At 44.8% G+C, this 27,293-nt stretch overlaps 1 protein-coding gene across 1 annotated transcript in view; it reads right to left on the reverse strand.

The window, feature by feature from the left end:
- Positions 1-94: 94 nt before the first annotated feature.
- b4galnt4a (beta-1,4-N-acetyl-galactosaminyl transferase 4a) overlaps positions 95-27,293 on the reverse strand; it is a 155,013-nt gene continuing 127,814 nt past the window's right edge. The window contains exons 8-20 of the mRNA XM_008296912.1: positions 22,557-22,635; positions 8,642-8,708; positions 5,738-5,902; positions 5,314-5,423; positions 4,799-4,899; positions 4,461-4,534; positions 2,811-4,347; positions 2,012-2,391; positions 1,756-1,909; positions 1,596-1,668; positions 749-902; positions 342-468; positions 95-209 (exon numbers count right to left, since the gene is read on the reverse strand). Of these exons, the coding sequence (XP_008295134.1) occupies positions 95-209; positions 342-468; positions 749-902; positions 1,596-1,668; positions 1,756-1,909; positions 2,012-2,391; positions 2,811-4,347; positions 4,461-4,534; positions 4,799-4,899; positions 5,314-5,423; positions 5,738-5,902; positions 8,642-8,708; positions 22,557-22,635 (3,136 nt within the window). The remainder of the gene's footprint in view (positions 210-341; positions 469-748; positions 903-1,595; positions 1,669-1,755; positions 1,910-2,011; positions 2,392-2,810; positions 4,348-4,460; positions 4,535-4,798; positions 4,900-5,313; positions 5,424-5,737; positions 5,903-8,641; positions 8,709-22,556; positions 22,636-27,293) is intronic.

The following is a 27,293-nucleotide window of genomic DNA, read 5'->3' on the forward strand; positions in this document are numbered from 1 at the left end:
AGCTCCTACAGGTCTCTCCCTCACACACACAGTGGATCTGCAGGTAGGTTTTTTTTTTTTTGTTGTTGAGGATCCTCCCACCAACAGGGGGACGCTATCCTTTAGGAGTTTTCTTGTTCTGGGCATTCCACATGCCTCTTTTGGAGTGGTAGTAGTGAAAGAAGTTCCTCAAGCGTAGTCTCTCTACTTCCAAACCATTCTGTAGAACCCTAGAGAGAGAAAAAATCTAGTTTTTTATTTGGGCAATTTCTAGATAAATGGATAGTTTTGGTTTTATTCCAGACAGTGTGTGGAGTTTGCCAGGTCAGAGAATTCAAAATGAAAATCTTTTTTAATAATACCTGTCCAGAAGCTCCCAGTCTTCTCCGCCCCAGCGATCTTTAAACTCCTCTGTGTTCATCCCGCCGATCTTATCAAAATCGGACTTGTAGATTCCAAACAGGCCAAAACCGTTTACTTCCCAGTAACCTGAGAAAACCAAAAAAAAAAGAAAAAAAAAAAAAGAAAAAAGAGAGAACTTTGAGCCTCGTTTCACCATGTTGCATCAGCATTATGATAAAAAGAGAGCCTGATGCCTCCACAAGTATGTGCTTCTAATGCTAGTGTAGTTATGATATATGTAAATAGAAAACCTGCGCCATGAATTCAAAGTAGATGTCTGAGTCAAACCAAAAACTTTGTTCAAAGTTAAAACGGAAAAAAAAAAAAACTATGTTAATATGAGTACAGATGTGTGTGTGTGTGTTACCGTCAGGCTCCTGTGGTGAACTCCCACAGCTGAGTCTCATGACAATGGGAGCAAAAGCGAGACGTCCTTCCACACAGTGCTTCCTGATGCTTTCCAAGATGTTGAGGGGGAAGTGGATGTGCAAATCACACAGGAACACGATGCTGTGACTGTCCTGTGGAGAAAATGCAAACAAACTCTCAGGTGCAGCTTCATTGATCTAAACAATCTCTAAATCTTTCCTTTGTCTGAGGAAAAGAAAATGTGGTGCAAGCATGTGCGAGTGCAAGTTGGATGTTCGCATGTGCCCAAAGTGGGATTTTAGGATTAAAGAGAGCGGAGAAGTCTGGGCTCAGCATTAGCTGTGGCTTGTCTTCACTTCAAGAGCCCGTGGGTCATTTAGACGTGAGTGACAGCCCTGTCATCCCATTGTGACAGCACTGACACTCAACTGACGGATCAACGTCTGTCCAAATTTCCAGCTGCTCCGAGCTCCCGTAGGTGGGTGTGCACGCGGGTGTGACGGAGAGACAGGCGGAGAATGGCGTAAGGGCACATGCACAAAAATAACCTGTGAAAGGGACTGGATGTGACAGCTATGGCGTACGAGTGACAGAAGAAATGCATCTATCCGTCTAAGCATCTCCCCGTCATCCACATCTGGGTTCTGGGGGACAGGCTCGGAGATAAAGGCTAGCGGTGATGTATTCATTATGCATGAGTGTTCTTTCTGTCTGTCCATCAGCCAGTGAAAGGTCATGTGGTCAGTGTGAGCGTCTGACCTTCAGTGAGTGGCTTTATTTCCTGCCAGCTCACATATTGTTGTCTTCCGTCTGTGTGTGTGTGTGTGTGTGTTTGCGTTGCTAACCTCAATAGTGTCCACTCCAATCTGCAGTCCTGCTGAGCGCTCAAAGTTCCCTTCTCTCCTAAGATACTCGTATCTGTCCACACAAACAGAAACCTAAAATCACATGGCAGCCTTTAAAGAAATGTCATATCACAATGCCGCTGGAGTCGCGTGCACACACCTCGGCACGCTGCTCTCCCTGAGCGCCTGCTCCACGTCCATGTCTTCGCTCTCAAAGTCGACGATGATGATGCTGAAATTGTCGTCCTTTGTCTGCCGGTGAAGATTCTCCATGTCAGAGATAAACTGCTGCACCCAGCGAGCCTGGTTTTTCACTGTGGACGGTGGCAAGTTGGGAAAACAAAAATTAAAAGAATGAAAGAAACAACAATCCCCTTCATGATGCATTCCTGCTGCATCTTCTATGGATGACTGACCTGGCACCACAAAGTGCACCATGACATCCCTCCTCCACTGCAGCATGACCGGCTGGCAGAGCAGAGGCTTAGCGTAGGCAGTGCTCCAGGGCGTCGCTCCCGGCCGGACGGGGGACCTCGTAGAAGGAGGCGGCGGCGGCGTGGTGACGCTGGGCGTGGCGGAGGAAGGCGCCGACGCCGGTGCCGAGGCTGGGGCAGAGTCAGTGTTCTCCAGACTTTCCTCTCCTTGCCTGCCGCGGTGAAGCAGCAGGTAAATGTATTCTGACAGACGCACCACGCTGCGGCCCCTCTCCATTAGCTCCAGCTCCACGAGGTAGCGGTTCCCTCTCGCCGAGTCGCGCCGCTTCTCCACATTGATGATTCGCAGCAGGGTGTAGATCCTGGGGCAGAGATAAAGAACATCTTGTGAAAACAGAGACGGGCTTCAAGTACAAAACAGCGTTTCTTGCATCATTCTCACAACTGTGTTAATTATCGTTTGTGCATCGGTACAACGCTTCAAAAAAAAATAAAAAATGGAGGCAAAGAAGAAAAGGGGCACAACGAAAACAGAGAGAAGCCACCTCACGCAAGCAACATCAAGGTTTATAAGCACTACAGCGGAAAATGGTAATCAGCACACTGAGGTCTGCTAACAAGACGTCAAAGCACCGGGGCATGACCAACATGCTCTGAGTAAAATTGCTTTGATCTTCACATTATGGTTAACATAAAAACCACATTTGAACTTACAAGGCTGCAGGGAAACAGAAGCCCCCTTTGTCTCATGATATTCTCACTGTCTCGGCTTCACACTCACCCTCCGTTGCGTTCGTTGAGCTTCTCCATGTACTGCGCCAGCACGTCCACCACCTCGCTCTCCGCCAGCTGCAGGTTGCCAGACACGTTGCAGCGCAGGTCATTCCAGTCAGAGCGCAGCAGCTCAAAGTCCATCGGATTGACCGAGAAAGTCCTCTGCCAGTTGATGCTCTCCTCTGCCCAGCCCGGCCGAGCCTCGACCTCCTCGTAGCTGTAGTCCGACAGTTCGCCCTCCTCCGGTTCCGGCTCGGGATCGGGGTCGGGGCTAGAGCGGTTTGTATCTCGGTCGATGTCGGCCAGGTTGGGTTCTGGGTCTGGCTGCTGCTGGGACTCTGTAATCTCTGAGGTCCTGAGGTAAGACGTGACCCTTGACTGACCTTGGATTGTATTTTCGGTGGAGTTTGCCCTTGGTGGGGTAACCGGAGAAGGAGGGGGTTCTTGGTGATTGGACAGGCGGATCAGGAGGTCTCCTCTCCTGGACACATCTGTCGTGACGGTAGTCTTTAAATCCCGGTGCTCGCCTTTCCTCTTGCTTTTCTCTGGTTGTTTTGCCCCTGTTGCCTTGCTTGAAGACTTATGTACACTCTCATTCTGTAGGTTGATGCTTCCATTGTGAGGAGACGCCTTACCTTCTTTTGTAGGAGGGTTGGGCCAGAGCTGAGGGGCACTTATCAGGCTCCTACCTCCTGTTACACCTCCTCCACCATGTCCTTTGGCACCCAGGTTGACCAGCCTTGTGGTCTTCCCAGTTTGGTACAAAAACACACCTGGAAAAACCTCCCTGGGGTGGCGAGACATCCTCTCCTCCCTCCTCTCTCGTCGCTGCTCCCTCTCCCTCTCCTTCTCTCGCTCCTTGGCGGGCCTCGGTCTGGTGATGTAGATCTTGTTCTCTTCTTTCTTCTCTTTCTTGTTTCCAGGAAGCTTGTTGCTATCGTGGAGGTTGTTGCTGTGGGCGGAGTTGCTGAGGATCTGCCTGGCCCGGCTGGCGAGGGCAGAGAGGGAGGACTTCTGGGGGAAAAGAAGTGAAGACTTGCTCAGCTTGGGCCGGGTTTCACCTCCTTTCTCCACTCCTGCACCACCTGTTCCCCCGCTTTTCCTGACAGGCTCCAGCTCTGCAGGATCAGAGTGGATCCAGGAAAGAGAGCGACCCCGGACCACAGTGTCCATATCGGGCTGATGAGCCCTGGGTTGGGCCTCCTTAACGCCCATCCTGGGGTCCTGTCTTACACTCCCCTTGGTGTGATCTCTTCCCCAGTCTCTGTCCAAATCCCTACCCATCTGTCGGTCGCCGTGAGGAAAGTGTCTCCTTTCTCTGCGGTGTATGATGCTATCGACTGCTCCTTCCTCTTCTTCGTTGGGGTCTTCCTCCTCTTCCTCCTCCTCTCTGCCGGCTTGCGTGGGCCCCGGCTTTGAGTGCTGATGGGACGGGTTTGAGGTGTGGCTGGTCTGGCTGGGATGAGATGGCTTTCTGGGCGGCTGCGTGCCAATGATCTCTGCTTCGTCCTCCGTATCGACCACCTCCTCTTCCTCGAGGAAGTCTGGAGACATGAAGGAGACTACGAGTTGAATGAGCGTACATACATATGTGTATATTTATTAATGTGTGTGTCTGGGTGCATGCGTGAGTGTGTGTTTGCTCATTATCAGTTACCATCTGGGTTGGGGAAGAAGAATGGTCTGTCATCTTCTTCCTCATCCATCTTCATATATTTGTAGAAACCAAACCTGGCAGACAAACAAGAGGCAACGCGCACACACACACACACACACACGAGACCACATGTATTAGCAGCAGGTTGAAGTTTCAATGTGCCTCGCGGCATAATAAACTTAATCTGTTAGCGAGAGGTCGCGCGCATGAATCACCGCCATCAAATTCACAGACACTTGGCCACTTATTCTGCATAATCAGTGCACTCGCTCATATATACAAGACAGAGACAAATGCTCGCTCGGCTCTCGGAGAGATAAACGAAATAGTGCCCTTACTTCTCCAAGTAGATCGGGGACTCTCTGTAGAAGCACTTGTTCTCTCGCTCCATGTGGGTGAGACGTGTGAAGTCGTTGGGGTAGACGAAAGACAGATAGACCTGGAAAATGGGCAAATGTCAGTCAACCCCTTCAACATAAGGATGCATTTTGCTACCTTTCAAATCTAACATGAACTTGCTGTGTAACTTCATTCGCAGCAGCTGCAGTAACTTGTGTTGCCCTAAAGGGGGGAGCAGCGCTCAACGCTACCTACAACCTTCTTCCTCTAAGCTTTGTTGGATACAAAGGGAAGGATGCAGTGGTAACCAGCATGGATTCGGCTTCTCTGTTTTCCGTCCACTTGATCTGAATATTGCTCTGTAATGAGCTACTTTTCAGCGGGTTAAAAGGGATGCATTTCTAACCACCCTGCAGGGTTCGCTGCAAGCAAGAGCGGGCAATTAAAATGCACACCGCAAACTGATTCAGAGAAAAACATCATTCTTTTGTGACCGGGAGGGAAGGTTACTTACAAACTGCAGGCCCTGGTATCTGGCGATGGGAAAATCTTTGACCACGTAGGTTGGAGAGTAGAGACAGGCCGGGAGAACGTTTTCCATGCGAGAGGGGTCAATCATCGGCGCTGAGGAGAGAGAGACGGACAGAGGAGGAGGTAAATATTTGACACCTCGGCCAAACAAATATGTGTATTGGATTCCGTCTTAAACAAACACAGGAGTCAGAAAGGTGAGAGATGATCGAGGCAATGACAGACAAAGAGGAGGGAAAACACACCAGAAATGGAGCACAGCCAGCCAGACCAAATGACATGTCTGAATACAGATAAAATGTCAGCTGCAGAGACTGTGAGCCAGACAGTCTATCAGGCATTTAACCAGGATGAGGAGAAAAAAAAAAAAAGGGGGGAGAGCACGAAATGAGGAGTGGCAGATTTACTGCTGTAGAAGGTGTCCCTGGGATCCGGCTTCAGCATATCGGCTCCATGCAGCACGACGCTGCCTCCCTCCAGACCCTGGGGCTGAGACTCCTCCGGGAGACGGATGTGACTGGCCAAGGTCTGTGGGATGTGGTCCACGCTGTTCATCTTCAGATTGGACTCATCTGAAATGGCAAAAAAAAATTGTGATAGAGAGGTACAGAGCTAAAAGCAGACATGGTGTAAAAGAGGAAGAAAGGAAGATCCATCGGGCGCATTTACTGTTTTGATGCTCTCAGCCGACAAATTTGATGTTTACCGTGTGAAAGAGAAAATGTTATCTGCGCTGCAATCATCATAAATCTTTACCGTCTATGAAAAGGACGGGTAGGGAAAAAAGCGAGGCGAGAGGAGCGGCAGAGGGGAAGGAAGGAAAGAAAGGAAGCGGCGGAAGAGGAGGAGAACGGTAACAAAAGCTGAAGAGCGGCTGAAAAAAAAAAAAGTTGGAAGTAAACAAAAACAGAACAGAGCAGAGTCATAATTATACCAATCGATAGCGGCGAAGGAGGGGAGAGCACGTGTGATTAATGGCATGTCAGGAGCAAGGCCTGACGGGAGAAATGCTTTATAATTAACAGGGTGGTCAGCATCATTTTTACCCTCCAGAGGGTGGAGCGTGCACGGTCGGTGTGTGTGTGTGTGTGTGTGTGTGTGTGCATCTCAGCATTTTCAAACTTCCTATTTTCTAACAATGAGACATCTGTTGATCACATTCCCGGTTTCCACTCCACACGGGCCTCGCCAAGATGAACCGATTATCTACATGACCGAGATCCTCAAAACAAGGCCACGGTCACACAAAACAATGGAGCTGTACCGTCTCATTCTGCATCATGTTTCGCATATTATACATCCGAGTTAGCATAGAAACTACAGCGGGAATTTACGCACAGCACGGATATTGAGCCGGAGCCTCCCCCGCGGGGTAATACCACACCAACGTGGATACTGTTTATTGTTTTGTGCTTATTTGTATTCCCTTGTCTGTGCAGTAAATGTCAGAGTTTATGCGGCTGCGATTGTGTAACGTCGCACATTAACTGCTGCCATCGAGGTTTATGTATTTTCACTGGTAAACAGAGGGAAAACAATAAAATGTATGGGAGTGTTATGCTAATACAGAACTGTATTTGGCTCGCACTCGTGAGATTTTGCTTCAAAAACTGGAGTAAACTGTCCTGTCAATACAGTGACAATTAGGCTGATAATAATGGTAAATAATACTAGCAGAAAGAAAAGCATCCACATGAGCATTCTGTAAGTTTGGCACTAAGCTTAGTTTGGGATCACTTCCCGGGCTAACAAACGTCAAAATATCTGTGGATTCACAGTCTCTGTACGACATGACACTGGTTGCTGAGCATCTCTTAGCCTCCAGCTACAAGCCTGCAAAGGGCAAGTGCACGGAGCATGGGCACGATTTCACCGCCAAGAAACGATGTGCTTCTTATTACAGCAAAAAAAACACACAACAACGTTAACTAAAAAGCCTATCAGACACCTAATTAAACCCGGCGAGAACAAGTGTTGAGGAGTACGCGACCTAATGTTTTTCTCAAACGGGGATGAATATCGAGTACTTTCCAGAGTGAGAGAATGGAGAAAACTAGCGAGGGGGGAAAAAAAAAAGAGCGTGACATAAAGGGAGGGGACGAATGGGTGGAGTGATGAGGAGATGATGACCTCATATACTGTACGGGCCCTCATTCTTCTCTGACATAACTTGTCATAAACAAGAAGGCAGGATTTGGCATACATCCACACAACGCCCAAGACGACAAGTCCACACATCATTTTCTGTGCAGCAGGCGTTCTCTCTCTCTCCCCCCCAACCGCTAACGATACTGAATCCTTGTGACACATTACTATTCTCGGAGCTATAGAGGTTAGACGTCTACTCGGGAGCTAGTGTTCTCATCTTCGCTATGAGTGACACCTATAGATAAAAATAGAGCATCTATTAGATTCTGTATCCTCTCTTTGGCCCCGCATTGGGAAGATTTGCTGTGTGACATCTGCAAGAAAGCCCCGTGCCCTATGAATAAAAGAAAAGAAAAGAAAAGAAAAGGGAAGGAAAATGCCAATTTTTAAGCCTTTTCTCAAGATCTATACAATTTTTTGAGGGACACAATAGAAGCAGAAAACAAAGTGGGCTGACATTAGATTACAGATAGCCTGGTGGAGATTTTTTCTGAGCACCACATTGATTAAATTATTCTACATTTGAGAATCCTCCACCCACTTAAAGGCTTATTGTACTTTACGAAGAACCCGAGTTGGTCTTGAACTAAACGTTGTCCCAAAATGCATTAACTCAAATCCAATTCTTTACCAAAGAGCTTCATAAGCCTCCCCCCCCCAAAGGTTTGATTATCACCTGATTCTCACCTCCTGTCACGAGCCGCATCACTGTGATCGGCCTCGCGGGCTTCGGTTCCACTCTAACCCCCACAGAAAATTAGTTTTAGGTGCCTCTCCAACACTGTGGCCTGGAAAATGACATCTTGCGAGCTTAATGGCACCTAGAGGGCTTCCAGAACAATCCTACCAAAGCTGTCGATTTTCAACCCTCTGATTGCTTACCGTTATTTAATTTAGCTCATGTGATTATATATGTGTGCGTGCCCATTAAATATACGTAAACACAGGGTTCAAGTGGCTTAAATGGTCGTATTTTTCTGATAATACAAACCAGATTAGACCAACAAAGCTGTTAAGTTCCCAGCTAGACAAGAAACTTACACAGAAACCTCAAAAAACCATTCCATTTAAAAGAAACCTACCCCTAAATTCAGTTTATTTCCATGGCAAGATGACAGCAAAGCTTTCCATGCAACGTACCAGCAGGGATGAGTAGTTCTTACCTGTGTACAGAGAGATGTAGGCCGAGTCGATCACTTCATATTTCAGACCGGGAAGGAAGGGACGCCACTGTGGGTGAGGAAGAGAGAGAAAAAAGAAAAAAGGGATTGAATGAGAAGAGAAAACTAAATGCCAACATGTGGAAAGTGTAAGCCGAGCAGAAATCGTCCATCACTCTTTGCCGGCTAAACTGTGACACTCTCTGTGTTATTGATCTCAGCGACATCACAGGATCGATCTGATGCTGGGTTTTTGTATAAACACACTTACCCGGAGAGAGAGAGAGAGAAAAGAGGAAGCACAATGGCCAACGTGGAACATGAACAGAACAAGAAATGCGACGCCATGAGGCAAACAAGAGAGAGAGAGAGAAAAAAAAAAAGGGAAAATAGACTGTGAACAATGCCAGAACAGGGCCGCATGAATAGGACGGTGACGGGTAGGTGTAGAAAAATAAGATCTAAGTAATGACCTGAAAGCAGAGAAACGTCAAGAGAGAAATAAAGAGAGAGAGCGAGCGAGAGCGAGGGAGAGAAACAAGCTGCAATTCTTTTAAATAGATTTCACAATTACCTCGTCACTTCTGGTTACTCAGGATATAATCACAGGAGACAGGTCATTTTCCAACCCTCGGCTTGAGAATACAAATATAAACACCCTCCTCAGGCTCATGCAAATGTGTGTACGCACACGTGTACGCATAACAAACAAACACGCCGCTTTTGGATTCTCTGGCATTTTGTCATAAACGCAGCCCAGACTGTGGCGTCAATTTCTGACACAGAAGAAGAAGAAGCCACTTGTTTTCTGCCATATCTATAGTGCGCTCCCTGTGATTCGCACCCATGCTGGTTCACTGATACAGCAGCGCACATTCCCACAGAAGTGCACATATATATAAGAACAACAACAAACAAGGACACAGCGTAGCGCCGTGCTGAGCGGCAGCAGCAGGGAGCAGCTCCACAGGCCACCAAAGGCTTCGGTGCTGTGCCGTTATTTCAGGGTGATCGTCATCAAGGTCAAAACCAGAAGGCGTCTGTCACGGACAAACTCGAGGAAAAAAAAGTCGAGTTGCAGTTTAAAAGGTTCACCTGAATGAAGCTGTAGTGTAATGTCTCGACATCAGTGGTGGCAGTGTTGCACAGACAATAGCAGGACACCAGATAAAAGAAATCCAACATTCATTTTAATATCGACACTCGTGCTTGTGTGTGAAAACGATTTCTGTGAAAAAAAAAGTCTAACACCCTTCGGCAGTTTCCAAGCTCCCACAGGAAGGGGTGAGGACGCAGGAAGCAGGCAAGCCTTTCCACTGATCCTCTGAGATGTTACTCGGAGCAGAAGGATACTAGAAAACCACAAGTGAGCCCTCATCAAGAACTTCACTTGGATTTTATACAACAACAAAATCTTGAACTTGGGAAAAAAAAAAACACACAGAAAAGTCCATCTCAGTTTCTACTTTCTAGCCTTTTTGATCACGTATCTCCTCCACATCTCTTTATTGCAGCACCGTTTTTGTTCCACTGTGGCTTCAGCCGTAATTGGTTCGCTGTATTTCTGCAATGTAAAATGAAAAAAAAAAAAAAAAAAGGACATGTCTCTGCAAAGAAATGCTGCTTAAGATGGCTCAGCTTTACAGCTCAGAGCCGCAAGCCGGGAATGTTTTTGTTAAATTTCAAATGAGAGCTGATGTGAAAATTTTCTCTTGTTCGTCGTCTGGCCTCGTGTATTTTGTGATGAATTTCCTCCTACCTGGTGTGTGATATATGCATGCACACACACACACACACACACACAGTCTGGGTATTTTTTTTGTGTGAGCGCGCTCAGTACGAGTGTAGCTCCTGAACAACTGTGTGGACAGGAAGCTGCAGGAAGGAGCAGAGGCTTGCTCACTGGCCCTACAAGTTCACCAGAGAGGGAAAAAAAAATCAATATCCAAGGGGAAATAATAAAAAGTACCAATTTCAGAGCAAAATGACAATAGGCAGCCAGCAGTGTTGTTTCATCAGGCCTGGACCGCCCACTGACTTATGAAGGTTTGATATCGTTTTCAATCAAATGACCGAAAGTGGGTCCCGCTCATTGTGTGTGTGGTTTGATACCCATCAGAGTAACACACACACTGTTCGTTCATTCCAGCTCCAACACACACACACACACAGGTAGTTTGCCTCTGGTTCCATCAGGCATCGGTTATTTTTTATCCCTCGATGATTAGGAGTTTATTGCTTCTGAGAGAGCAGACTGCTGGCTGCTGTGTTTGTTTCCTCTAATTCAATCGGTTTCTCCGAAGCCTGAGGCGCAATGGATATAAAGTTGTTTTGTTAATGTGACACATAAGGGGTAATAACATAATGAAACCATCTAACCTTTCCAAGTATACGTAAAAATCGTTTGAGATTTAAGGTCAAATAAGATTAGCAGAAAGTAAACACTTCCATTTATTGGACGACGGCCCCGTTTAGAATTTTTTCCTGGAAATAAACATTTTCATTCTTTTTTTTTTTTCCGGTCGGTGTCGTCTCACCGGTTGTGCTGCAGTCTTTGCAGGCTGTCCAGCTGTTATCCGTGTCCGTTGGTTCCAGAGAGGACAGAGCGCTTCGCTGTGTGCTTTCTATCTATTTTCTCTCTCTCGCTCTGTGTCTTACTCCCACACACCTGGCTTTAGGCCCAAAGTGGTGCGGTGGTAAACAGAAAGAAAATCACCGGCAGGGTGGACAGCAGAACAAGACAGATGTTAACAAGTCTGACGACATTCGCCTCGGGGGGGAAAAGGTAAGAAGAGACCAGGACTACGCTGCTCTTATGTATGTTTTTTCACCTTTATTTATACAGGGTAGTTTGGATGTGACTGTATGATCATTAACAATAAAATCCTGTGTTTGTTTTTCTTTAAGGACTGGAGAACCTGGAAAACTGACTAAATTACCAAATGAGACATACAGTCGTGAACAGTTTACCTGTGATGTATGTTGTGGCAGTCTTGAGTTCCCAAAGACTCCTATAACACTGAATTTTGTATGCTGGCATCATCAAAACCTCTCAGTCACAACCATTATTTAGCTTTTTTTCCCCATAGATTACAGGTTTTCTGGAAATATTCCAAAATCGACTGGGTCAAAAATATACATACAGTAACTCCAATACTTGGTTAAATGTCCTCAGACCATTTCAACCTGAATTAAGTGCTTTTGGTAGCCGTCCACCAGCTTTAGGTTGCTCACTCCTCTTGACAGTACAGTTTAGCTAAATTTGTTGGCTTTCTGACATAGACTTATTTAAATCAGAACTTTGGGGAGACCAGTCTAAAACCTTAATTTTAGCCCGATTTAGCCATTTCTTACCACCTTTGATGTGTGTTTGGTGTCGTTGTCTTGTTGGAACACCTAAAACCCAACCTTCTGGCTGATGATGTCAAGTTTTCCTGAAGAATGTGGAGGTAAGCCTCCTTCTTCATGATCGATTTACTTCACGTAGAGCAGGGATCTCCAACTCCGGTCCTCGTGAGCTACTGTCCTGCAGGTTTTAGACGTTTCTGGACTGCAACACACCTGACTCCAATTAATGGATCTCCAACAGCTTGTTGTCAAGTTCTATACAAGTCTGTTAATGATCCATTAATTAGAGTCAGCTGTGTTGCAGCACGGAAACATCTAAAACCTGCAGGACAGTGGCTCATGACGACCGGAGTTGGAGATCCCTGATGTAGAGCACCAGATCCACTGGTACCAAAACAGGCCCAGAGCATGATGCTACCACCACCATGCCTGACGACAGGTTTGGTGTTCTTGGGATTAAGGGCCTCACCTTCTCTCCTCCAAACATATTTCTGGTCAATGTGGCCAAACAGCTAAACTTTTACTTTCCCCCTGACCAGGCAACTTTTCTCCAGAAGGCATTTTTTCTTTGTCCGTGTGATCAGCAGCAAACTTCAGTTGAACCTTACGTCTTTAAAAATTTACATCTTGAATAAGCTTGAAGCTGAGTGGCACAGCCAGAGAAGGCACGCTCAGGAGATTGAATAATGCATTATTGAGTTTGGTCTCTTTATTGGACTTCTGGACAATAAGGAAAACACTGAACATGCTAGCCTTATAGTTCAGAAATATGCAGCGTGTGAACTGATCTAGAACGGTAGACACGGATAGACATGTGATAGATTGATTTCAGTTGTCCAAGTTAAATAGATAAATTAAGAAATTGATCAGGGCTAGATCAGGCATGGAGGAGCAGTAATATGATCTCAGGTGAGCTTGTGCATTCTGTCTTTTGTTCAAGACCCCATCCAGTACAAAATCTAGCTTTTAACCTCGTTAGCATGTCCATATGGTGTTTATTACATGCTAGAAGGCACATCATGAGCGGTGGGCTTCTTCGATCCACACACTGTGAAGCCAGAGCCAGTGTGGAGTTACACTTAAATCATTTTCAGGCAGGAAGGGATTATTTTCATGGAGAGAAACTTCTCTAACCGTAACTTTGATGCACGGAGATAAGTTTTTAGGGCTATAATCAATAACTGGAGAGGGACTTCAGCTGCTTGCCGTCATAATTTAGTCAAGAGCGGATGGAGAAAAAAAGACGAACATAAAAAAAAAAACTCTGAAGTCATGAAAAAGGCTTTGGGGATTCAAGTCGAGACCTTTACGGCGTCTGACGGATGCTGCTCAGTTTTGACAGCATTCGTCGGCGCGCTGCGTCCTTCTCAGGTACGCCACGTGATCGGGATTCATCTCGAAAATGAGACTCTTTGTCAGACAGCTCGTAGTGGTAGACACAACTCTCGCTCTATTGCCAGGACAACTGCTAAAGCCTTGCAAACCGTGTGCGCTCACTCATTATCGGTTTGAATAAAACACAGAACACAGGTGCTCTCGCTGACCTGCCTCCGTGTCCCCGTTGCCAGACAACTGTTCGGCCATGGCAACCGCCGAGAATGACACGTCGCTAATAAGCCAAGAATTATGCCTCGGGGCGCGAAGAAGGCGACGTGGCAGTTAACAAGCTAATGAGAGCGCATGTTAATAACCTTTGAGTGTTTGTCTCTTTGAATAAGTGTTGGGTTTTAGGAGGGTTTTAGGGGAAAGGGCCACTTTGGGTAACAACAACTTCTGTTACCAGCAAGTAATAAGGCAGAGTATTTACAGATGCCTTGAATGTTCTCTCTGCAATTTGACTCAAAGCTTTTCTGTATTATTAACCAAAATTACCTCCAAATAATTAGAGCTCAACATTTAGGGATATATACGCTTATTTGCTTTCTTTCCAGGAGACAGATGAGAAGATTGCTTATAAAGAAATAAATTGAATTCTGGGAACAACACAGACATCTGGAGTACTACTTGCAGATCACTCCACAGTGCAGCCTAAACTGTACTCCGAGAAAATGAATGCAGTCGTTTTGGGGCATGCCACTTACAAACAGGCATTTATATTTCACTCGATATGCTTTTTGTTTAGACCGAGCGAGCCGTTTAAGTCGGCATTCAAGATTTTTATTAATGATGCATTTATCTCCCGAGCAGAGGAGTCGCACGCGTGAGATGATAAAGAGAAAAAAGTTCTGACAGATTTGGTAAGAAGAGAAACAAAGTGTGAACGTTAACATCGGCAGTAATGGAAATTGTGTATCTGCGGCGCTGCCCATTGACAAGCGCCTGGCAGCGGAGCATCAAGGAGAGACTCTTGACAGGCTCTGAACAAATACCTCCCCAGCAGAGCACAGAAGACACAAAAGACTGCTGGTGTTCTGACGCTTTGCTCATGCCGTTGCAGAACCTTCGCACAATGAAAGTTGACAAGGATGCAGACAGCGAAAGAAAAAGCACCTAGCTAAAAAATAAAAAACTACAGCGTGGAGACAAAGACATAAGCTCCTGAATGATTATACTCTTATTTCAATTGACAACTAAATAGAACTAAACATTTACATGCTAGAGGATAAATGCCACTCTCCATTCCAGTGGGTGACGTGACAGCAGCGGCTTGTTTTTCGCATCAAATCATGTCTTGCCGAGGGATGAAGGAACAATATTCAGAGAAAGATGAGGAGGTGGATACAGAGACGGAGTGTTTGATTTTTAATGTTGAATTATACATCAGCCAAAGTCTCTCAGACCAGACATTTCAGAAAGACAAATGACTCCTATATCCATAGCAATTACTGCTACGCTGTAGTCACTGCATCTACAGCGGCGCCCTCTGTGCTCCGAGGGGAAACTGGTTCGTCACACTCTCGCTAGAGTCACATCCGGCCAAATGTACAAAAAAAAACATCTTGGCCATGAAAAAAACACCTATGACATGCAGGTACTTTGGATGACAGGAAATAGGAATAACTAGCCTGGCAAGGATGTAAATCGAGATCGAATCAAACAGAATCAGCAGGACGGCACAAATACGATGAGAAGACGTAACAACTGCCTTATGATAGCACAGCAGATTCAAATCATGCAATAACACCATCTGACAGATTCCATATAACCTAAATATGCTTCAGTTTCTAAAAAGCATTGAATGAGAGATGAACCAAATAGCGCAACAAAAACTCTGGAGCGATCATCGACAAGATTATTGGATGGTAGGATCTAACAAGAAATACGACTTAAATATATTCTATACTTAACCCATCATTTCTTTTTTTTAAAGTTATTTTTTTGGCCTTTTATTGATAGTGTTAGTGAGAGAGAGACAGGAAAGTAGGGGAGAAGACGTGTGGGAAAGGGTCACGAGCGGGATTCGAACTCATGACCTCCACATCGGGACGGTAGCCCTGCACATGGGACGCCAGGTCAACCAGGTGAGCTATAGCAGTGGCTCTATAGCATCATTTCTAAAGATATTTCCCATACATAAAAATCTGTGTTTCTGCAGGATTTGGCGGCACAGAGACAGTGAGACGGGATGAAGACAGTGTAAAGCGTATGAAAGTTAACATGACAAAGACACAATAAACGTGGGTGACAAGGCTCGGCGTAACTTCCTTTCTAATGATGAAATGGTATGTCATGTGTGGGATGGTGCTCTTTGGGATGTGTCTGTTCAAATCTGCGTGATGACAAGAGGAAAGTTGGCATATGAGTCAGAAAGAGAGCTGCAACAGTTAGCTCTGCTAACAGCTTCAAATCCCTGCAGGCTCACGGTCGGTCCAGAGGTTCCGAGAGTGAGAATAACATGAATGAGAATAATAATAACTGCTTATACGGTTTGATTTTAACTGATCACGAGAAGAAGAAGCGTTTTCCACTCGAGATTTAATATCTTGCACTTTTCATACTTATAAAGAGGGAGAGCTGGGAGGATCAAACTGCAGTTGCGCTCGCTGGCATTGATAGTGCCCTCTAGAGGATAAGACGACAAAGAGCATGACAGTGTAATGGTGCTTTAAAGAGCATTCAATTCTCCCAGAGTGACCTCCTCAAACGAACACAGGCACAAATTTAAAAACTCTTCTGTCTGTACGGTGTCTCGCTTAATGAGGCGAAAAGAAACAATCATGTATAGAAAAAAAAAAAAACTTAATTCATCTTAATCTGGAACCTTTTCAAAATGGAAATCAAAGAAACGTATGGAAGGAGAAAAGCAGATGTGAGCACGGTAATGATAAAAAGCGCAGTGAATGAGATTAAAAAAACACAAAGTAAAGGTAAAGGAAAAGGCAGCGGGAACCTCAAAGTGAAATGAAGCGGAGAACGCAGCTCCATATGTCTGAGAGCCGCTGAACTAGATTCAGAGAAACCGGTTAAGTGATGAAGAAACAAAGAGAAAGCTAATTTATTTCCAAAGCAGAGAGACGCACTAACAGCTGGCTCCAGATAGCTCGGACAACTGCTGATTTATATTGAGAAGGGAAGGCAGATGTTGAGAGGCCTGAGTGTGTGTGCATGTGAACACACCCCATGACCGAGGGAGTGTGTGTGCAGTCATCGGTGTGCGTTTAAGGCGGCGGACAGTTTGAAAGTTGGCCTGGCAGGAGTGCTAAAACAGGGCCATTAAAACCCTGCATTTAAATCCCACACCCCTGCCTGTCCATAAACTTGCCATTGCTAATTAAGGCATGACTTTCTTCTCCTCTTTCTCTCACTCCCTCGTCCTCTTAATCATACCGTTTAATGGCCAACGCTTTCCTCCGTTCTGTCACATCGCTAGCAATAGATGTTTTCCATTACGCCAGTGGAAAGGTTCCCGCGTTCCACCGACAAAGATCCATACGGTAATTAAGAAAGTTAATGAGACTGCGGTTCACTAAATCACCTATCATATCGTGCAATCCGATTGAAAAACAGTCTAAAAATGGCTTTATTTGAAGTCAAAGTGAAGGAAGGTATGTGGAGTCTGTGGCGGAGAGGTTCAGCCAAAGTGTGGCTTTGGTAATTTGCCTGCTCATCCCAAACAACCCAACAATCTCCTCGTTCATTGGCCCGCCGCTCCAAAAACACATATACGCTTGTTTCCATCCCCCTTGGGGAAGGCACGGTGTCTTCCAAACCTGCCTCTTCCTGTCTCTAATCCTGTTTGTGTTCCGCCTTCCCGCGGCCATTTTCCCTAATTTGTACACACAAAGAAATAGAAAGAGGCCAACGCAGCGAAAGGGAACAAGGCTTCTGAGTTTCTCGCCAAAAGGTAACTTTCAGACTTGTGCATTAGTTGATATTCGCTCTCTTTCATTTCTTCTGAAGGAAGTGCTACTAAACAAAACCCAGAGGAAACAAGTCCACCCTTGACCACACAATCGCAGCTTTTGCGCAGAACACAGGCGGACGAGCTGTGAATCCACACTATCTGCTCTTTAACAAATGAGTGCCTGGGCTTCTGTGGATTTATGTGAGCCCTGGGCTTATGCTGTTGTGGGCTGGTCACGGTAAATCTGCTATTTTTGTCAAGGTGTGAAATGTATTCCGCTGTTAAATCACACACAGGGGCCTTTTGTGAGACAGCGTGCCACACACACACACACACACACACACACACACACACACACACACACACACACACACACACACACACACACACTGTCCCGCACACAAAATCTTGATCTGCTGCATGACTTTTATATGCTTCATTAAATTGTTTCTACCAGTACACACCTATGGGTAGTTGGCTGAGAGGAAGAAAGAGAAAAACAGAAAGCTGGAGATGGATTTCAGCATGACCTTGATTCGCTAGTCGGCATAATCACATGAACAGTGTGTCTGGATGACTGGCAAAGTATGTTAAGAAGATTTGAATGACAAATACCACAAGGCAGAGAAATACTTCAGATAAAGGCCTTCAGTTAATTCCCTGTATATTGAGGCGGCTGCAACTAATTCTTGATGAACTGATTAGTTGTTTGCTCTACAAAATATTCAAATATGGTGGAAAAAAACATCCTCAAATCATAAAAGAGTCAAGAAACCAGAAAATATTCAACTTTCTAGAGCTTGATTCGGATCATTTTTGGACTTTTCTCGAATCAAACAGATGAATCAATTACCAAAATAGTTGATTAATTAATTCATTTAATGGTTGGCAACTGTTCGATTAATCATCGTGGCTCTGCTTAATGAGTTCTTTGTCACACTCCTGCCCCATTTCTTCCTCCTTTCATCCTCCTCTCCTTCCTTGTGGCTCCGTTCACTCTTTGTCCTTAAACCAAGCCAGTGAGATCTCATTAAGAGACTAAGACCTTTACTTTGAAAGTCGCGAATCTTAATTGCCTGTGCAAAAGATTTTTCAGGCCTGTAGTTCTTTTTTTTTTTACATTTCGCTCCCTTTCTTCCATTTTAGTCAGCGTTGGCTTTCCACTGACCACCCCGAGGTGGGCTGGAGGCTGTTATGTCTCCTCCAATACAAGGAGTCAAAAACAGCAACAGCCAAGCATTTAAAAACACACTAAGGTGTGTATTCTAGAGGGGACGGGTGCTACAGGTACCGAGATTAAAGATGATGTTGGCTTAAATAATGTCTGTGTTTTAATGATGCTCTCAGAACATTTTTATTTAACAGTAGAGAAAAATAACCGTGTCATCTAATTGGGGTCAAACCAAGTGGAACATTTATTAAAGTTGTTCGGAGCGATTCATTGTTTTGTGGTTCAGAGTTTTTTGGTTTTAAGGCGTTACTGTGTTGTGTTCATGTTCTCTGTTCTCTTAACCCCAGAACACTAACGTTAAAATTAGTAACACCGTCACTAACGCCGGGTATATTTGACCCGATATAATATTCCGGATAAAAAATAGTTTTCATCAATTTATGTAAAACCAAAACATCCATCCATCCATTATCTATCCTCACTAGGGTCACTGGGGGCTGGAGTCTATCCCAGCTGACTCAGGGCAAAGGCAGGTTCACCTGGACAGGTAACCAGTCTATCACAGGGCTACACTTAGAGACAGACAACCAAGCACACTCACATTCACACCTACAGACAATTTAGAATCACCGATTAACCTCAGCATCTTTTTGGACTGTGTGGGAGGAAGCCGAAGAACCCAAAGAGAACCCACGCTGCACGGTGAGAACATGCAAACTCCACGCAGAAAGATCCCGGGTGCCCCCACCGGGACGCGAACCGGCGACCTTCTTGCTGCGAGGCAACAGCGCTAACCACCGAGCCACCTTGCAGAAAAGTAAAACACTGCATGCCAAATTGTAATAGTCTTTTTTCATTTCCTAATATACAATATCCATCCATCCATCCATCCATCTTCTCCCGCTTATCCGGAGTCGGGTCGCGGAGGCAGCAGCCTTAGCATCACATAAAATTAAAAAAAAAAGGTGTCATGGGGGACCCTCTAAAAAGGCAGCAAAATTAGGTGGGTAAATTCCACCCATAAAATATGTTACCCTCTATCACTAACGCATGCCTCTTGAAAAAACCATACATGGGAGGTGGGAAACAAACATACCATTAATGACATCAATGAGCAGCCTGAAGCTAAACAAGGACCCATGCAGCTCAGACAGCAGCACTACAATGAAAATCACATGATAAGAACTGTGCGGGTGAAAACCACCCAACGTTAGTGTTTTGGGGTTAATAGGCCTTCAGCAAGTAGTAAGATTCTGAAAACTGTCCGCTGGATCCACCAAATGGCAGAAAAGAGTCAAAAATGATTAGGTTGTGAATATATTAGGGTATTTCCCTCAGGTGTTGGTCGGGACCAAAGCAGGGCTGAAAGAACCGGGAGATTAATCCATTCGTCACTTCAACCGTACAAGGAGATAATTTGTCAAGTTTAAGTTCTGAATGAAGGTTAAAGGCTCAGGAAAGGGTGAAACGCAACACAGCGGCTTGGAGTACCGTAAGCAGGGTTTGATTCGAGGAAAGTTTTTATGCCTGAAATGTTGTTGGAGGTTGGAAGAAAGAAGCATCATGATCTTTGCCACCTGATCCTCTAGAGGGCAGCATCAATGCCAGTTAGTTCAACCTCCCAGCTCTCCCTCGTCATGGAGGTGAAAAGGAGACGATGGAACGAGTTGTTGTTGTTCTCATTTATGTTTTTCTCAGTTAATTAATGGAACATGTATATTACCACATATGTGACATAACATAACACCTTTTTTTTTTTTTTAAAAAGGCAAACAAGCAAATCTCTATTTTCAAATTTAGTTAAGATTCTAAATGAAATCCTTGAGCCCATTTCTAGGCTACAAGCCACACGGGTGATGGCTGTGATTCATATCCCGACTTGCTTTAGAGCCACGACTCCCAAGATAACATCATTTTGTGTTCGTGACCCCCCCAATTTGAATTTTTAATACGGCATGAGTAATAACTTCATGCATTAATACGTTAAAAATGAATGTGTTAATTCCACCGATTCATCTCTTTATATTCACACATTCATTTTCTTTTAAATGAATGAATGTATTGAATTGAAAGGGGAAAAAAATATAAAAACAAAATAAAATAATTTCAAAAAAAGAGCAAAAAAAGGATAATAATAATATTGCAGAATCAAATCATAACATTGACAAGAAGTAAACACTTTTAATTTTGACAGCCCTAATACAAATTTATTTGATAAATGTGAGCTTTATTTTCATTTTTATTTTTTTTACAATGATCTGGCGACCCCCTGAAATTATCTTGGGACCTCCATGTGGATCCCAATCCTAAGTTTGAGAACCACTGCTTTAGAAAGATGGAAAAAAATAAACATATTTGAGTGTTGGGAATTGTCTCATAACATAAAGTCAAAAAAAGCTAAAGCCACACTGGTTTCCTACTGGTAAAGCATGGTTGTAGAGAGCTGAGCCACCAGTCCGACAGCAGCCCGTTACCTGCTTTCAAAACTTCCATGGACCTACTTGCACCCATTTGGCTGGTGCACAGGTTTTATTGCCTTGTGGTGTATCTCACCAACTCCAGAGGCTCTCCCACTATAGGGGAGGGATTTGTTTGCTGCTGGGATGCGGCTGTCACGGGCTGTAATTTATTCGTCACACTTGCGCGTAATTAGCAGCATATTCATAACACACTCACATCAATGACCCGCAGCATCCCACAGCACCTGTACAGTACTGGTGAGACCTGCCAATAATAGCTATCGGGTCGCACCGCCCGCGTGAAACTCAAGAGAAAACGTCGTCGTGAGCAGTTACCAGCTGATTTAGTCAAATTCTGCACATCAAAGTAATCTAGAGGCCCAAGAGTCAGCATGGCAGGGTTGTAATGAAGTTGCTTGTATGGTGCCTTCCTCATTCACACAAAAAGTCATCTGTTTGTGTATTTTTTCCCCCGTCGGGTTCATGTGTGATCCTCCTGGCACCGCAGAGCTCTCCGAGTTCAGTATCCCAAATCCAATTTAAGCTGAATGACACCGAACAGACTGAAGGCTAAGGAGACCAGAATACTGCAGAGAATAGACTACAGCAGGACTGGAAAAAAATGTGGCAATGATTGAGGATTTGTGAAGTGATGAACACTTAGTGAAACCTCGAAGCATGACAGGACAGTTAAGTATAAAACATATAGGGAGAAACAAACAGGAGTTGCTCGGAGAGAACAGAAGAGGAACGTTGCCAGAGGCACTCAGACAGTCTGCAGGTGATAAAGCCAGAATGAGAAAGAAGCAGCGAAAAAAAAAAGAAAAAATCATTAACCTTGAGGGTGAATAAAATGACACAAAAGTTCTGTGTAAGAAAGAGTGCAACTCCAGCAGCACCGCTCGGCTGATGATGATGATGGTCACCGCGATGGCGATAACCCGAGGCTTGTTAAGAGATCCATTCCATGCACACACCAGCGATCTCTTTTTATCATCTGCCCTCCCACTCAAAGTGCAGGCTCACATGAGGCGTGTGGGCTCTCGCTCGAAACTTCATATCGAAATTAAGCCCCACTCATCTCTGAGCTTTGCCTGAGGTGCAGAACACCACGAGCGCCACAGAGAGAGAGAAATGGCGCAGAGGAGAGTTGAAACGAACAAGAGGAGGAGGAGGAGGGTGGAGAAGGAGAACAAAGTTAGACAGAGAGGAGCAACTGATGAGAGGAAGGTGAAGGAGGAGAGTGATGGAGGACAGTTTGGGAGGTTCGTTGAGGAAAACAACAAGCGGGGGGAATACATACAGTTAGGACCAGATGACTCCGAGGAAAAAAAAAAAAGGCAGAAAATGCAAAGTACTATACAGTGAAGGAGGGAGGGGAGGAGAGCTTTCCACTTCAAACGCTCTCCTTTCATTTCTCCTGCTCACTCACCACTCTGACACTTTTAAACACAGGGTACAAGTTAAAACTAAATGGAAATTCTCCTGCCAAAGGGAAATGCTTTCTCCAGACAGGTGAAACCATTTTCATATACCGAGAGTCAGAGAGTTGAAGTTAATAAAAAAAAAACTGCGAGGAAAATGAAAGAAAAAAAGATGTAGACAGAGAGGCAAAATAGATGAAGTGAGTTCTGTTGTTTGGATGGAGGCGCTTACCCCGACTTCCACGTGATCCGAGCCCTTGTCATCCTGCTTGTGAAGGATCTCGAAGTAGTATCGTCTGGACGAGATCAGACTGGAGGGGAAGCAGAGAGAGGGCTGCTGTTAGATATTTAATGCCGATAGGAAACAAAAAAAGGAATATATAGGCCACTGTGGCTCCTCGTACATCCGGATCTGTCTCTGCAGACTGCGCTGAGAACCAGTGAACGACTCCGGGACGCTGGAAACTTAAAGGATAGCCGAGTTTAGGCAGAGGAGCGAGGTAAATAGTTTCACTTTAAAAGCCATAAAAAACATATGTCAATTGGAGCTGCGCATAAACAGGTTAATCAGCCCAGCACATAACACTGTGCTGCAGGCGAGACGGCCAAAGAGACAGCAGTGAGCCACGATATTATAAGCCTCGGGTCCTGAATAAAACACTCCTTCAGAGACTGTGAGGAAGAAAATCGATGCTCCACATAAATCAACATTTTACACTTATCCAGGCTCCAGTATTTCTCTGGAGCTCCTGGTTAGACTGAGTAAAGGACTGATTTAAAGTTTTACTGTGTGTGCTATTCCCTGTGCAGATGAAACACACACACACACACACACACACACACACACACAAAGTGACAATGCTTTATTCCTATAAAGACACATCTCGGATAATAGGCCAGCGTCTCCTACCCAATGAGAGACCCCCCAAGCACCGCTCCACACATCATTAACTCTCAAAACACACACGTACAGCCATAATCGAATACATGCACGCAGCAGCTTCGTGCACACTGTATATAAAAACATCATTTCTGATGTCCTTTATGCATAAACAATCTCCCGCGTAAAGCATAAAATAGCACCGCAGCTACGAGAAGCATCATTCCTATAAATAAGATCGTGTTAATTCAGTTTGCTGCAGTCTGGTAATTTGTAAAACATTTGCTTCTGTGAACTTCGGAGACATTTGTCTCCTCCATATTCATGCCCTCTGATTCAGGAAGATAGGGAACGCGATGGCTTGCTCTCGCTCTGCTCATTGTCTGCCTTTTGTTTCCTGTGCCTCTCGTCTCTTGATGTTCCTTCCTCCTGAGTTGGAAGTAATAGCGCCACGAAAAAAAAAACAGGAGATAACATGAAGAAAATAGAAAATAAAAAGACAAGCCTGCAAACAGAAATACATATGCGGAGTGTTATCTTTGTTCTAGAAAATACTGTACGCGCATGTTGCTATAAAAACTTCAATCTTTTAAATTATACATTGAAAGAAAAAAGGGAGATAGAAAACGGAATAAGCTTCCACAGTTGAAGATGGCATCTTAAAGGGCTTGTTTTGTCCAACTAGCAAAACCCAAAGAGAAAAGATAGAGATAGAGATTTGTTTGCTTTCAAAATGACCTGAATGGTTGTTTAATGTTTTGTTGATTGAATTTTTTGGCCAATCAACGGCTATCTTTCTTCCAAGATGATATTTTTTGGGTATTTTAAGCCTTTACTAAACAGTGAAGATAGATAAGGAGAGCAGGGGACTGACATGCAGCAGTCGGGAATCAAACCAAGCTCTGGCTGCTCGGGGCATCGTCACTCATGTGGTCCACAAACAAATACCCTAATGTACTTAAAGGTACTTAGTAAGGGATAAATCAATGCACACAAATGCCTCTCATGATAAAAATCTTCCACTTTACACTTGGACCCACTTTGCCGTGCGTTTGTGCGTTTTCGTTTCTGACGCGGTCGACCGAGTTGAAAGGGAAGGACAAAGGCTGAAGGGGGGGAACGGTCACGTGTTGCCCCGCGCATAAATGCCGCCGCATCATCCGGCTGCCCAGCGTTCTGTAACCAATAAATCATTGCAGGTGCAGGAGAGCAGTGACAGTGTGCTAAGGTCACTCTCTCATGAATAGGGAATATCTCTCTGTGCAGCTGCTGAAATGGCACCCAGCAAAGCTAAGTGCCACTTTCAGCTCCTGGCATCCTGCTCGTCCTTTCCCAAATGATTCCCAAAGCATTCCCAACCCCAGAGCCTGAGCCGAGCCGTGCCTCAAAGGCTGGAAAATAATCATATCTTATCATGCATTCGCTTCAGACAAAGCACAGGCAAACATCCAAAACTTAAATATATGAAACATGTGGGGAGATTGAGCAATCAGAATCATCTCCAGAGGGAAGCAGAGGGCACAATTCTGTTTATAAAGAAATGGAAATATTACCAGACCAAAAAAAAGAGGCATTCATGGGAGGAATTAATCTCACTGTTCCCTTTCTACCAAATTAGATTGAAGGTTAACATGTTGCATCTTTCTTTATGGCCATCGTAAATTGAACTGTGGATGGTTTTAGGGAATATCCTGACCCTTCATTAGGCCGCGTATTTCAGGAGATAATCTGACTCGATCTGGGGGATAATCTAATGTCAGAGCCGAGCAGATACAGTCTGCCGCCACAGCCTTTCTGAGTCACGCCGACCAGAGACACGGAGGGCTTAAAATAAATATCCAAACTCTCAGAACGCAACTTGCTGTTGTCTGTCAACGTTTGAGGATCTCTTTCTTTTAAGAGCACGACCCGAGGTTGACGGCTCGACCAGTACGAACCCGTAGAAACGTGTCAGGAAAGAGCAAAAACACATACAGACTTGACGCTAACGTGTACGCACTGCAGCCGGCAGGTGCATCAACAGGAATGGAGTGTGATTGAGACGCACAAAAGGAACACACAGAGGATGAAGAGAACAAATCATGCAGCTCCATTCACACACATTTCCTTTATCTATTTCCTTTACATCTTTTTACTTTCCCTTTTGTGATTCAAAGTCTTTTTGCACGCCAATTCAGTCGCAATTTCACTCCTAGTTCATGTCATTTCTGGTGAGACATTTGTTTAGTCCTGTGGGAAATAACTATTTGCAGTTTTCTGTTTTCTTCTTTTCTAAACTTGGCATGAATTCTTTGTGTCCACGTCTTGGTTTTGTTTTCAGTCTGATGCGATATTCTTTGGAAAAAAAATAAACACCCGACGACGAAAGATCTGAATGAAATGCATGAATTATGTAAAAAAGAATTCGACAAAAGATTGGAAAGAAATCTGCCGCAAAATATTAAAGTGAAAGACGAGACAGAGAAAGAAAGATGGAGAAGAGAGACAAAAACAACAATGGAGGAGGAGGGGGACTGGTGTTTTACACTCGCTTGCGTCTGGGCGAGTCGACTGGTCACACCAAAAGTTGATGGATGACGAGGCAGGCTCCGGTTGAAAGAGATGAAGAGACAGAGGCAAGAAAGAAAAAAAAAAAACGATGAAGAAGGAGCGATAAATAGCGAAATGAAGTGCAGGAACAGAGAGGGAAACTTAAAGGAAGAAATACATTAAAACTCACTGAGGTGTGGTTTCATATGGAGCATCAGATGAGGAGGGAAAATAAAAAAACACATGAAAGAGCAAGTGAAGGGCAAATGAGAGATGGGAGAGGAAAGAATAGCTATTAGCAGTGTGTGACTCAGAGGATGAGTAGAGGACACAAAACAAGAGTCTAATTGCCTGACTAATTGGAGTCTTTGTTTTCCGTTTCCCTTCATTTGGCTGAACGGATGGAGGCAGACAAAAGGAAGTGACTCGACCGGGCCGGGTAAGAGGCTGCCGCAGCGAAACAAGATTCAGAGAAGTCGGCGTTGGTTTGAAGTATGAAATATTTATTTGGCATGAAATGTATAGAAAGGTTTTGCTTTTGACAGACAAACTCTGGTTGGAGAAAAACCACTGCGCTGTAGAAACAACGTCTGTCTGACAGACCGATTGACACACACACACACACACACACACACACACACACACCCTCAGCATCACTAACCTGGTTTGCAGTGAGCCGAGCTGAAATGAAAACAGTACGCTTTCTGTCCTCTTTCTCTTTACTCTCCTATCACGACACCCTCTCCCATCTGCCCACCGGCTACAGCAATTCCCTACTTTTCCAGTATCTCCCCCCTCTCTCTCTCTTTTCTCTCCCCCAACTCAATTTCTCATTAATGCTATCTGACTGTCACCCCGTCCCGATCTCTTTCTCCCTCTCTCTCCGCCGATTTTCTCCCACTCGAATACCCACAGGTGGCCTTTAAATAAAAGACTGTTCTCGGCGAGTGCACTTCTCTCAACTACATTAATGATACCAGTGTTTAGAGCTGCCCCAAGGAGGACCACAAACTTCACTTCTCTCTCTCCCCCACTCCCACCCACTTTACGCTCGCTCCCCCTTCTTCACTCCATTTCTCATGCATTCCTCTAATCCATCAGAGAGCTATCACGCTGCTCTTCCCTGCAGCCTCAATAAATCCTCTTTCTTCCATCCCCTCCCTTCGCGTCGTCCCTCCTCTCCGCTCTCCTTCATCCCCCTCGCTCTTTCCCCCATCTCTTCCCTCGCTCTTGTCTTCTCTATCATGTCTGTCACTCCTTTCCATTTCTTCTCACGCGGCCTCCTCTTCCCCTTTATCTGACTGCGCCATTATTCTAATTATCTAATATAGCGTTATAGCATTACTATCTCGAGTGCTCATTCTTCTCTTGCGCCTTCAATTTTTCTCTCCTTTTGCTTTGATATTGCATTAACTCTCCGTCTCTTCTCTTATTGGCCTGAATGCATGAACATGAGATGAAATTGAAAAAAAAGAAAAAAAAGAATTTACAGTTTCTCACAACGCCTCGCTCTCCCGCGGTGTGTGTGTGCAAACGCTGAGACGTCGAGAAACATACGCT

Source organism: Stegastes partitus, unplaced genomic scaffold (genome assembly GCF_000690725.1).
Source record: "Stegastes partitus isolate 25-593 unplaced genomic scaffold, Stegastes_partitus-1.0.2 Scaffold1165, whole genome shotgun sequence".
In the NCBI taxonomy this organism is placed as follows: domain Eukaryota; kingdom Metazoa; phylum Chordata; class Actinopteri; family Pomacentridae; genus Stegastes; species Stegastes partitus.